This window comes from Equus asinus, chromosome 14, assembly GCF_041296235.1.
Source record: "Equus asinus isolate D_3611 breed Donkey chromosome 14, EquAss-T2T_v2, whole genome shotgun sequence".
NCBI classification, from domain to species: Eukaryota; Metazoa; Chordata; class Mammalia; order Perissodactyla; family Equidae; genus Equus; species Equus asinus.
In genome coordinates this window covers 12,295,600-12,308,894 of record NC_091803.1, presented here as the reverse complement: position 1 = coordinate 12,308,894, position 13,295 = coordinate 12,295,600, and the positions used below count along the sequence as shown (strand labels likewise).

Below are 13,295 nucleotides of genomic sequence, written 5' to 3'. Positions count from 1 at the left end.
CCATCTTTTCCCGGGTTAGCCATATGCAGTATGACACTCTCTCGTGAACCGCAGCTCCCAGTGAGCCATGTGATCATGAGGTCAAACAACCAACACACTTATAACATTCTGTACCCCAACAACCACTCTGTTTGTCAATTTCAGCACACTTTTCAATAAACTACATGAGATATTCAACACTTTATTATAAAACAGACTTTGCTTTAGATGATTTTGCCCAACTGTAGGCTAATGTAGGGGTTCTGAGCACGTTTAAGGGAGGCCAGGCTAAGCCATGACGTTCAGTAGCTTAGGTGTATTAAATGCATTTTCAACTTATGATATTTTCAAATTACAAGGGGTTTATCAGGATGTAAACCCATCATAAGTCGAGGAAGACCTATACAGTGTAAGGAAAAATTAGGACAAAGATTAATGTACCAGAGATGTTCGGCAGAGTTATAACAGAGCAAAACTGGAAATAAAATAAACTAAATGTCAACAGGGGAATCATTAAAGTGTAACATTTTAACACCAGGGGCAAAAAGTATTAGGCAGATAAAAATCCATGTGTTCAAAGAATATTTATTAAAATAAAAAAACTCCCTATATATTTTAAAGCAGACTACAAAACTCATGTAAAGTATGATCCAAATTTTATTTTTAAAAACTATATATGTGTGTGTATATGTATATAAGCGTACATGTATATGAAAAGATGAGGGAAAAGTACACCAAAATCTGAACATGGGTTATATCTGGGCAGTGGGCATGTCGATGATTTTTATTTTCTACTCTATCATTGAAAAATCATTCGGTGATATATATTAAGAGATTTAAAAGCGCCATACTATTTAACTCCAAAATTCCACTTCTGGGAATATATCTTGGGGAATAATCAGAAATTGATACAAGGACTTATAGTCAGAAACATCCATTGGAACATCATAATACAGAAAATGATAAACACACGAGCAAATTAGCAAACAAAAAGCCAAGCTGAACACCCCCAATGGGAAAATGAAATATTATGGATCATACAGTAGACTTATATTATGATCAATTACTATATTTGTGGGGGCTTTTAATAACAGAGGGAAAATGCTGATGCTATAATGTTAAGTTTTAAGGGTTTATAGAATTATACAAAGAATACGCTCAGCTACATTTTTTACAAGCATAGGGGGGGAAAAAACCGGAAGGAAATCTTCCCAAATAGTGTTAGCCCTGAATGTTTTCCCCGGGCCTCATACTTTCCTATACCTTCCATGATTTCAAAGTATGCTCTTGTAATGCTTTTAAAAGGAAAATACACATTAAAAAATCCAGAGGTGGGTAGACAATCACACAAGAGGTAGTCAAGACTCTATGCCAAGAGTGTCAGTGGGGAAGTCAAACTGTGGCCCCAGAAAGAAAACTATTTATTGAGGAAACTCCCACAGTAGGAGACTCTGCATTGGAACAAGACAAAAGCAGGCTCCTGGGAAGATGGAAGCAGTGAAGGGTTGGAAATGAAGTCAGTTAAGAAGCATTTTCTGGGTGCCCAGTGATGTCGCAAACAAGGAAGGAACCCAATTCCAAAGAGAAGAAAGAAAAAGACTTTTCAAGAGAAAAAGAAGCTAGCCTTTGGAATCCAAATCAGCCATAATCTTTTCACCTCCTAGAGGCCTTATAGACGGGAGGATGCAGGGGCACGGGGGGACACAGATTAAGCAGTCCTGACTTCTAAAACAAAAGGAAACTACTCATTGTCCACAATCCCTTATTTGAAAACCTTGAGACCAGATGTGTTTCAGGATTCAGGAATTTTCCCAAATCTTACAAAGGTGACTTGGTGTGTATATTTTCTATCACGTCCCACCCCCACAGGGTTTGGAACTGTACTTAATCAACCACACTCATATTTCTGACGCTAAATATATAGATACAAAGACCAAGTGGGAAAAATAAGGATGACAAATAGCTTCCTGTAGGATGAAATCAGGTTTTACCACCTGATGACTTCCAGTTGGGTCTCGTAGCCAAATGAGTTATGAAAAAACTTCTGGTTTTCAGAGCTTTTTCCGATTTTGGAATTGCAGGTGAGAGACTGAGGACTCGTGCAGACACTCAGAGAACTCAAAGCCAAATCTTCAAGTCGAGTCCTTACCCAGCAAGATCAGGTTTCTGTAATTCTCCAGCATCACATCTCTGTAGAGGTCCTTTTGAGCCCAGTCGAGTTGGTTCCACTCTTCTCTGGTGAAGAACAGAGCCACATCCTCAAAGGACAGCAACTCCTAAAAACAAAGTGACTAATTACAGCTTCCATTCTTACAATAACTTTGTGAGCTATTATTATCATTCTACAATATTCTATTTGATGACGTGAAGTGACTTGGCCGAGCTCATTCAATTATTAAGTAGATTCAGGGCTCAACTCAAGTCTTCTGACCGTCAGGCCATGCTCCTTCTTTCTTCTATACTACAGTCAACAAACTTTTTCTCTAGAGGGCCAGATGGTAAATATTTTAGGTTTCTCGAGCCATTTGGTCTCTGCTCAAATTATTCTGCTCTGCTGCTACAGCACAAATGCAGCCACAGACAACAGAAAGAGAATGGGCGTGGCTGTGTGCCAATAAAATGTTACTAACAGGTCCAGGTCAGTTTGCTCTATACAATACTACCTTTGACAAATAATATATTTCTTCGGCTCCAGGTTCCCTTAGGAAAAAGATGGCACACTCAAATGAGGTTACTGAGGATAGGTTAGTGAGCAGACTATTCACAAAGGAATGGACAGGCTTAAAGGAAACCAAGAAGGCATGCTGAAGCACACAGGGACTGGCTATCATGGGGAACCATTACCCACGAGGTCTGAAGGGGAAGGTAGGAGAGTGGTTATTGGAATCCAGACAGCTGTTGGAGAGGGAGCAAGACTGGAGGCCGGGGCCTTAGAGGAATGAGGCCACTATCATCCTGCAGCCCAGCAGGGAGGGAGCTGTAGGAATAAACACCCAACATCAATTTCCTCCAGGCCTCTGGTCCCCTGACCCCCTCCATTCCATTTCCAAAAGCCAACCAGGAGCCAGAAGGCAAGGGAGCCCACTGATGGTAAATATAAAGGGCAGCTTCCCAGGGCACAGACCAAAGGAGGGATGAGTGGAGAGAGATCCAGAGGGGGCAAACAGAGATTCTTTAGCACAATGTACATGGTAGAAATTTCCATCTGCAATTGTGTGTTCAGCCCCTGTGGGCTGGGAACAGAAGGTGCCCCACTCACACACTCTTGCAGCTCTTGGAGCAGAGAGGCCATGTCTGCGCCCCCCGCCCCCCTCCTCTTACGAGACATTGTGTGGGTTCACAGGGTGTTTGTGTAGGGAAGGAGCGATCATTAAAAGGAAATAGGCACCCCATCTGAGAAACTTCACGTAGCTAGCTCCGCTCTGAAGACAGACACCAGAATCTCTCAAATTATCTTTCTTTCCTCCGCACGAAAGCTGACTTCCAGGGTTACGGTTTCAAGCCCTCTCTCCCACCATCCCCAATGGCCCTCCTTTACCACAGCTGCCCTGCAGGTCTCCTCAGCCTGACCCCAACTCAGTGTTTGCATTCTCGGCAGCTACGTGAAAGTTAACAATCGCTAGGGCATAACGTGGTTCCATCTCCCATCAAGTTCTCTCTGTACATTTAGGTTTATAGTTGGGCCCTTAACGTTGCTCAACAATTCTGGCTCTCATATTTCTCACCAGTGGTACTCTACACCCTTATCACTCTTGTTCCTTCATGAAACACTTACTGAGCACTGATAAGTTGCTAGCCTTCATGCTATATGCCAGTATAAAAATGAATAAAGCTTACAGCTCCTGCAGAGGCCACAGGATATAGTTATTCAGGCTGTGCACTGCTCACGTCTCAAGGATACCATTCACATTACAGTTGTGTGAATGTGTCCCCCTACAGCTGCTAAGTGCACAACCTGTACAACGGCCTAGCAGCCTTGATCTCTGCTCTAGGGAGTGAATGGTCCACGGTGGAAGATGGAGAAGTCAAGTTGGTAATGATTCAGAGGTCAATGATCCCGTGGGAGGTAACTAGAGGGGGCTGTGAGGACATGTTGCTCACCCTCACCCCCTCTCTTTCAGGGTGCACTGCCCAGTTACGTCCCAGAAAAGAGCCACAGGGCACGTGGTCTTTAACTCCTCTTACACTCCCACTATCTTCCCTAGACATTACCCACATTTTCTCTCATCCTCCTCTCTTCTCCCTCAGAGGAAGTGGTTGCCCTTCTAGAAATCCCTCCTCCTCTGCCTTTGATTCCATTCTCTCACGTCTCCTCCAGGGTCTCAATCTAAAGACGATGACTCTTCCTTTTCGATACCTTTACCCTCTTTTCCCTTGTGATACTGTGATTTACAATAAGAAATATATATTTGGTCTTTATTCCTGTTTCTGGCACAGAGCTCCTAAAACTCTTAGAATTTCCTAAGGCATAAGAACAAAGGAGCATCCTTTTGGTCTTTTGACCCAGGGTTCCAAAATAGCTCCAGAGCCATGTAAGTGAAAAGAATGTCTCGTTACTCATAACAACTCCCTTTCAACCACACCTAAGTTCATGTTAATGATGTGACCTCTGGAAAGCTCCTAAGGATGGGGGCTGGTTGCCAGGGGACCACCCATGTGATTAGATCTTTCATCCCCGCTCCAACACCTTTGGGGAGGAGAAAGGAGCTGGAGGTTGAATGATTCCATCAATCACGCCTCTGTAACGAACCTCCATAAAAACCCCAAAACAGGGGGAGGTAGTGGGAGGCAGGGCGTGCCTGGAGAGAGCATGGAAACTCTGCACCTCTTCCCACAAACCTTGTCCTGTGCATCTCTCCTATCTGGCTGTTCCTGAGTATATTCTTTTATAATAAACCAGTAATCTAGTAAATAAACTGTTTTTCTGAGTTGTGTGAGCCACTCTAGCAAATCAATAGAAACCAAGGAGGGGGATGTGAAAACCTCCAGTTTATAGCCAGTTGGTCAGAAGCACAGGTGACAACCTGCCACAAGGACTATACTGAGGAAGCGGAGGAGGACCCACAGCTCACCTTCCACCGGGCTGTCAGGAACACAGCTTCCATGGCCTGGTCTCCGAGGTGGGGCAGGATCCCAGCCATCAGGCTAGGCTGAGGGAGAAAAAAGAATGAGTAAGGCCAGCCCGACACTGAAGCTCTCTCACTAGGCAGCCCTGGGACAGGGAATTCCAATGGGCTCGACAAATTTCAGCTAATACAGTCACTGTGTTTGGTGTTGGGAAATGTGATAAAATGAAAGGAGCCACTAGCATAGTCTTTTTAGGAATTTCTGAAGCTAGCTCAATTTCCAAAGCTTTATTCAAGTGAACCTGTGGCTCTGCCCTCCGCTTCTCCCTAGATTATGTTCTGCAGGACCACACTGAGAGACGGAACACACAAAAGGACCAGAGCGTAGATAAAAATAGAACTCTGACCCACAATGTGCAGCAACCAGCCCAGAGCCCAAACCACAACCAACGCAGCAACAGCCCCCAAATCAGGACCTGCTCAATAACTTCCAGCTTATCTCTAATGTGCTCCCCCTACTCCGATTTAAGACCAACAGAGAAAGTCAAATATGCTCCCCTACCTATAGGATGTCCGCTATCATCTATCTAACCTGCCTCCAGCTTTCCCAAGCCAACAACCTCTAGACTGGGCATATCTGAGCTTTCCCCTTTCTCCCCACTCTAAAATTCTCCTTTGCCTGCCTTTGAGTCTCTGCCAAACACAAGCGATGGTGGCCAACTCCTTTGCTAGAGCAGGCTCTGAATGAAGTCTTTGCTTGGGGTGGTCACTGGGGTGGTCCTCCTTTGTTTCTACATCATACAGAATCAGCTCAGAGTGTAAAAATGATTTTAGGGCCGTTATCAAAGATTTCAGGCTATATATTATATACAGAGAGGTACTCACTGTCTAAAGAAAATTCAGAGAGCTTTACCTGATATGAATGTTTTATCGATGGAGAAACAAACTGTAAAGGAGGAGACTTCAAAACTGAAAGTGTTCGAAGATGGGCTCTCAGCAGTTCAGCTCAGTGTATAAAGCATGTGAGGGGTAGCAGAACATGCCACCCCAAAATACGACTGTAGGAGCTAGGGACACGCCATCCCAAAATAATCGGCTGTGGAATATTGGTTATTTTGAGCTGCAGGCACTTGAAAAACCGCAAATACAGAGAGGCTTTCTCTCATGGAATTAAGAAGAACCCCTAAAAGAGGAAGACACAATGGACTCTGCGTGGCTAACCAGGCCCTAAAAGAAAACAGTCAAGCAGCCACGCCAGGACTGAGGTGCAGCCACATACTCTGTTCTCAGAAAAACCACAAATCCTATCTGAAACCCAGCACTCCTTCCTGACAGAAGGCCAGAAGCCCGACACAGCTAATTTTAGAACACTAGTATCCAGAGGGGAACCAAAGAATCAGAGGCCTTTCAACACAATCCCTGGGCTCTGTGGTTTTGCCTTTATAAGCTCTGCCCTCGCACGCCCTCCCTGGAGCGTACTTTTGATTTGTTCTGGAGGCTGCATCTCCCCGGTTTGCAAACTATATGAGCAACAGCGTTTTCCTAACTAAATTCTTGGATTGTAGATATTTTTATTGACATTCTGAACTCCCCTTATTTGCCTAAAAACAGATCCTCCAAAAGGAACTCAATTATCATAAATCACTTCCCTGGGAGTTTCATCAACCAGGGAAGATTGACTCATCGCAGGAGAGGAGAATAGAAGTCGACACCACACCCAGACAAACTGTCACAAGCCATCAGACCTCCCATCTATTCTTCTAGGGTCCATTCTTCTTTCCTAAGAATCATTTACTCTCCTCCAAGATCCCCACTCCCCTTTCCCTATTAACACGGTATTTAGGTCTGAATTCTAAGCCACTTCAGGAGTTACTCCTCCCCCCCCCCCCCCCCCCCCCCCGCTCTGTATCGCCCACGCATGCATGAGGCATACAAGCTAATAAACTTGTTTTTCTTTAATCTTTTATTGCAGGGGTCTCAGCTAAGAATTCAGAAGGGTAGAGAGAAAATTATTTTTCTTCCCCTGCACGTAAGAGGAAGTACATCGTTTTCTACTGTGACTGGTTAGTAGATGCTTGCAATCCTTCGAGAGGAGCAGCACTGTACAAGTTTACTTGTCTGTAGCTGATTGGCTAGGAAGATGCAAGGTCACCCTGATGTCAAGAAAGCTTTAGTTTCCTTTAACAACAGATAGAGCCAGCATTTGGGGGAAATTAGGACAGTTTAGGTTTCGGTTCCCCGGCGATGGGTGGTTGGCCTAGGAGTATTCCCAAACTGTGGTCTCAATTTTGGTTTTCCTTTAACACTATAAATTCAATATTGTTACTCTCAGGAAGCACAGTGATGGAATACAGAGGATTTTCTTTTCTTTTTTTCCTTGTACTTTTCTGGCCACCAGTGAACCTTGGTTTATGTAATTGCATTTTTAAGAAAGTCCCTCACACACTGTTCACATTCCCTAAAAACAGTTTGGGAAACCCTCTTTAGCAGGGAGGGACCCCAGAAAATGTCCTGATCAACGGCTCCCCGGCTGGGGAGGGGCCTCATCCCTTTCACTATGTAAACTATATTATCTATTGTGAACGCTTTGCGTTTGGAAGTCAGACTCTAAAATGCCGTCTCGCAAGGGTAAAAACAAGACACCAGACCCCAAGTGGAGTCACTCATGCTAAGCCCCAGTCACCACACCAGGAAACTTTATACTTCACCTAATTACACTTTCGGCCTCTCCCAGGAGTGAAATCTTAAACTAGTCCATCTGAAACTACCTGGTCAGCACTAGTGAGGTCATCTGCCTGAGAGACTCCTGCCAGCCCCTAACGGCAGGTAACCTTGCCACAACCAATCCGCTTTTTGCTAGTGTAGCTTCCTCGACCCGCTCCCTTCCGTCTGTAAGTCTTGGACTTTGCACAGCTCCTCGGGGGCTCCTTTCCATCCGCTACATGGGATGCTGCCCATTCACGAATCGTTGAACAAAGCCGAGAAAATCTTTAAGATTTACTCAGTTGAATTTGTTTTTTAACAACAATAATGGGAACCCCTTAAACTTTTAATCGCATCTCGTTTTCCCCCATAACCAAACCAAACCAAACAACAGGATCAATCGACCATTCATTGATCCGACTCTGCTCTTCCGAATGCTAAAGACCTGACACAGCGGAAAATATCCAAAGCTGGCGTCTTCAGGAAGACTCTCCATCAATGCAACTTCCCCTGAAGGCCCAGGGTTCTCTCGAGCCCTGACACCTGCCCCGCCCAGCCCATCAGACTATCTCCTTTCTCCCCAAACCTGCTCCGCGCCTCCGACTCTCCGCGGCGCCGCCTCCTCCAGGAAGTTCTCAGTGCCCACCTGCAGCGGCCATGGGGGCTGGGCTCCCCTCTCGAAAGGCCGGGACGAACCGGGAATCCGCCCACGGTCGTCCAGCTAACTCCCACCTGAGGGCGCGAACGCGGAAGGTCCCGGCGCCTCTCATTCGTCCCATTAGCGCGCACCGAGCAGAGCGTCCCCGCCCGCGTACCTTCTAGGAACAGCGGAGGCTCCGCAACTCTCTGGTCGGGTTAAGAGAGCGGCGGCCTCCCCTCTCGCGCACCCACGCCCCCGGCCCGGCCAATCAACGGCCGCAAAGGGCGCCAGCTCGGCCACGTGACTTCCAGGCCCGCCCCGGCCGGGTCCCGCCCACTCGGGCGTCCAGAATTTCTAGTAAGGATCGCCGCGGCTTTTAAAAATGCTGCTACCAAAACCCTCCTCTTTCACACCAACTGCATCAGTATCTCCAGGGGTAGCACCTCGTGCAGTTGGGTGTTTGTAAACGCTCCTCATGTGAGTTTAACGCAGAGTGACCAACTTCTTAGAAAGCCAACCCTGGACACGGCCATAGCAGACAGAAAACGTATTATGTTGAACATAATGAATTATTATATACGTGTTATTACTTTCATATAAAAATATGAAAAATAGGTATTTATCTGAAATTATTTGGAATTATTTCATTTTCTGTGACATGAATGCTGTTATTTAAGCAAAGCAACAGGACTACCAAAGTGGCAATTAGTTGTAATTGATAGTAGGACTAATTAATCTTTGATAGGATTCCACATGTTTGAGAGAATACAGACCAAAAAAAAAAAAACTTTTTGAAGTATTATGTGGAATCTCCCTTTAAGTCTTGATTCCCATGGGTTTAAAAAATATATATATAGTGTAGTGTTTTACCAGTATCATAATAGTTGTTTGACTTGGGACAAATTACTTACCTCCTCTGTATCTTAGTCTCCATACATGTAAAATGAGGAAACTAGTACTAAGAATTTCATAGGATTGTTATGAGTATTTAAATGAGTCAATATATGTTAGAACAATGTCTGGCACACAGTAAATGCTCCTGAAATATTAGGTGGAAAACCTTCAGTTTTCCAAACATCTTTAGATGAATACAGATATTCATTGACTCACTGTTGTAGCAGGTGAACTTTCAAAAGACACTTAAGAAAATCAGAAAAAAACACTCATTTGTTCAATTAATATTTGAGTGCTACACTGTGCCAGGCACTCCTAAATTTCAAATGTTACACATTTCAGTGTTACTCAAAGTATTTAGAGCTTGATCCAGGCAAAGGGCTAGTGATGTCAGACAGAAAACCAGTTGAACTTTTGACATCGTGTTGTGCTAAAGTGACAACACTGGAGACTTGGGGGGCCTCAAATTCAGGGATAGTTTCCCTATCAAGATATTTACTGATATCTGAAGCTACATGGAGCAGGAGGCTAAAGAGCTATACTAAACCATAGGGAAAGGAAGAGAGGGATTTTCCAGTCTCCCAGTGTTTACAAGATAAAGACCACTCTTTATCTCATAAGAGAGGAGATCAATAATTATAAGTCCTATAAGCAATAGTTTCTATTGCTACTCTTTAAGCTCACTGATCCTTTCAAATATTGTTGTGGGTTTTTTTTTTAATCTCTAGTTCTATTTATTTCTTTTTATTACCTTGTATTTTTCTGTTCATATGTTTATGCTTTCTTTTAAATCCTTGAGCATATTCATAATTATTATTTTAAAGTCTTTGTCTCCTAATTTCATAATTTCTGTCACTTCTGAATCTGTTTCTATTGACTGATTATTTTCCTGGTTTGGGGTTACATTTTCCTTCTTTACATATCTATTAATTTTTGATTGGATGCTAGACATTATGAATTTTACACTGAATGTTAGAATTTGTTGTCTTCCTTTAAAAAGCATTAGAACCATACAATCCAGAAATTACACTTCTGGGAAAATACCCCAGAGAGTCAAAAGCAGCAACTCAAACAGATGTTTGTACACCCATGTTCATAATAGCCTTATTCACAATAGCCAAAAGGTAGAAGCAGCCCAAATGTTCTGGACAGAGGAACAGATAAACAAATTGTGGTCTCTCCATACAAGGGAATATTCAGCCCTAAACAGAAAGGAAATTCTGACAAATGTTACAACATGGATGAACCTCAAGGGCATTATCCTAAGTGAAACAGGCCAGACACAAAAGGACAAATATTGTATGATTCCAGTTATATGAGGTCCCTAGAGTAGTCAAATTCACAGAGACAGAAAGTAGAAGGGTGGTTGCCAGGGGCTGACGGGAGGGGGAAATGGGCTTAGTGTTTAATGGGTGCAGGGTTTCAGTATGGGGAGATGAAAAAAGTTCTATAGATGGGTAATGGTGATGGTTGTACAACAATGTGAATGTACTTAATGCCACTAAACTGCACACTTAAAAATGATTAAAAAGGTAAATTTTATGTTATGTATATTTTTTCACAATTTAACAAAAAACTTTTTTTTTTTCCTGGCAGACAATTCAAACTACTTTCAGATCAGCTTGACTCTTTCAATGCTTGTTTTTAAGGTTTGTAAGGGTGAGTCATCCCCAAAAGAGTATGATCTTGGCTTGAATGCATGAGCAGATCTTGAAGTACTCTAGGGCTACTTTAGTAGTTTTACTAAATCATTATCATTAGCATTTTACGAAACTATTAGCATTATCTTTCTAGGATCTCTACTGAATGCCTCAGGTGTTCCGTGAGGACTTTCTATTAAGGCTGGCCAGGACATGAACATCTCCCAGCTGTGTGAGCTTTGAGAATTTCAGCTTACAGTTTCCTGCGTGTTCACTGGCTGGCATTGAGTCTGCTAGGAACAGACTCAGAGAGGCCCCCTTATGGAGATTTCCAGAGGGCTTTCTCCATGTAGCTTTCAGCTCTCTAGGACTCCCTACCCAATTCCCAGCTACCTCTGCCTCCTTGAATTCAAGTCCCTGTCTCCTCAACTCAGAGAGCCAGCTGTCATCTGTTTGAGTTCTTTCTCCTTTGCACTGGGGTCTAGAAAGTGCCTCCAGTTGGAAAGCCAGAGCAATCATAGGCCTCGCCTCATTTATTTCCTTTTTCTCCGGGATTTTGGGTCTGTACTGCCTGTTGTCCAAGGCCTGAAGACATTTTTTCATATATTCTGTCTAGGTTCATAGTTCTTTACAATGCGTCCAGTCAGTCAGTCCAGTCCTAGTAACTGCATCACAGCCAGAAGAGGAAACTTGGTATAGTTTCAATGTGCATTTCTTTTATCATGAATGCAGTTGAAATTTTCATGTTTAAAATCTATTTGCATTTTTTAATGAACTGTCTATATTATATTTGGATGTTTTTCTCTTGGCATATAGTTTATGGATTTTGGATTTTGAGACATCATTAGAAATATTTCTCCATTCCGAGGTTAACTTTTTAACTTTTTTGGTTTCTTCTTCTTCCTCTTCCTCCTCCTCTTCTTCGTCTTTTGCTTCTGCTTCTGCTTCTTTAATATGTAAATCTCTAATCCATGTGGAGTTTAACCTGGTATGTGGTGGAAGTTATGGATTTAAATTTAGTCTTTTTCCAAAAAGTTATCCAGTGATGCAAAACAATTTTTTTTAAAGCCTGTCCTTAAATCATCCCATTTGCAACAGCATGGATGGACCTTGAGGGTATTGACATTAAGTGAAATACCCCAGAGAAAGACAAATACCGTATGATTTCACTCATCTGTGGAAGATAAACTAGCACATGGACAAAGAGAACAGTTTAGTGGCTACCAGAGGGGAAGAGCGTTGGAGGGTAGGTATCAGGGACGAAGGGGCACATTTATATGGTGACTGATGAATAATAATGTACAACTGAAATTTCACAATGTTATAAACTATTATGACCTCAATTAAAAAAATCTGCTCACAATTAGCCCTCTGCAAATATCTTTTATACCATAAATTTAGTAAAAGTGGGGCAGCTTTTCAACTGGTACACACCACTACAGTGTTCCTACCACTATCTATTCTGATTGCACAGGGTCTGTTCATATTGGGTGGTACCCATGCCATACACTGGTAAATATTTCCAATATTACTCAGAACTTAATGTGCCCTATGTTGGAAGAGTACCTTTATGAGGAGTCTCTGTGCATTTGACATTTCTCATCTGTCTGTTTTCTTAACTTAATGCCATCTAATAGCTGAGTTTTTTTAATTCCCTAATTTTTAAATACTATAGAGTCATCTCTTCTTTAAACATCCCTCAACATTCTTTTCAGGCCTCAGCAGAATGACATAGCACTTGCAAATAAATATGAAGGTGCATAATGTAGCACTTGAGGCTAAAATGGAGAAGATCTCCATAGCCACCTTGGCCTTCCCCTTGGTGCTATGGTGAGTGGGAAGAAAAGAGATCCAGTCACTGCAGAACACCAGCATGCTGAATGTAACAAACTTGGCTTCAGTGAAAGTGTCAGGTAGGCTCCTGGCCAAAAATGCCACAATGAAACTCACAAGCACCAGCAGGCCCATGTAGCCCAAGACACAGGAGTAAGCAGTGATGGAGCCCTTGTTACATTCAATGATGATGACACCTGGCTCAGAGTGAGATTCCTTGTTTAGAAATGGGGGAGAAGTCCCCAGCCAAATCCCACAGATTGTGGCTTGGATCTGTGAGTAGACAGGAACAATAGTTTTGAGGGTTGTGCGTGCCACACACATCCTTAGCCTACTCCCAGGCTTCTTGGCTCTGAACGCTAGGACTACCATGATGATTTTGGCCAAAACAGAAGAAATAGCCACAGTGAATACAATTCCAAAACCTGTTTGTTGAAGGAGGCAAGTGGCTTTTGTAGGTCGAGAAATAAAAAGCAAAGAACAGAAGAAGCAGAAGATGAAAGAGATGAGGAGGGTGTTGCTGAAAGCTCTGTTATTGGC

At 43.1% G+C, this 13,295-nt stretch overlaps 1 protein-coding gene across 23 annotated transcripts in view; it reads right to left on the bottom strand.

Moving 5' to 3' along the window:
* ZNF789 (zinc finger protein 789) overlaps nucleotides 1-13,295 on the bottom strand; it is a 32,822-nt gene that overhangs the window by 3,755 nt on the left and 15,772 nt on the right. For 16 of the 23 annotated variants that reach the window (XM_014846810.3, XM_044747381.2, XM_044747376.2 and 13 more), the window contains 2 exons: nucleotides 5,052-5,129; nucleotides 2,129-2,255 (listed from right to left, as the gene is read on the bottom strand). In XM_014846810.3, coding sequence (XP_014702296.1) covers nucleotides 2,129-2,255; nucleotides 5,052-5,129 — 205 coding nt within the window. Of the gene's footprint in view, nucleotides 1-2,128; nucleotides 2,256-5,051; nucleotides 5,130-8,334; nucleotides 8,646-10,801; nucleotides 11,908-13,295 lie in introns of those variants that run through there. The other 7 variants (XM_014846820.3, XM_070484283.1, XM_070484282.1 and 4 more) reach the window with 7 other exon arrangements.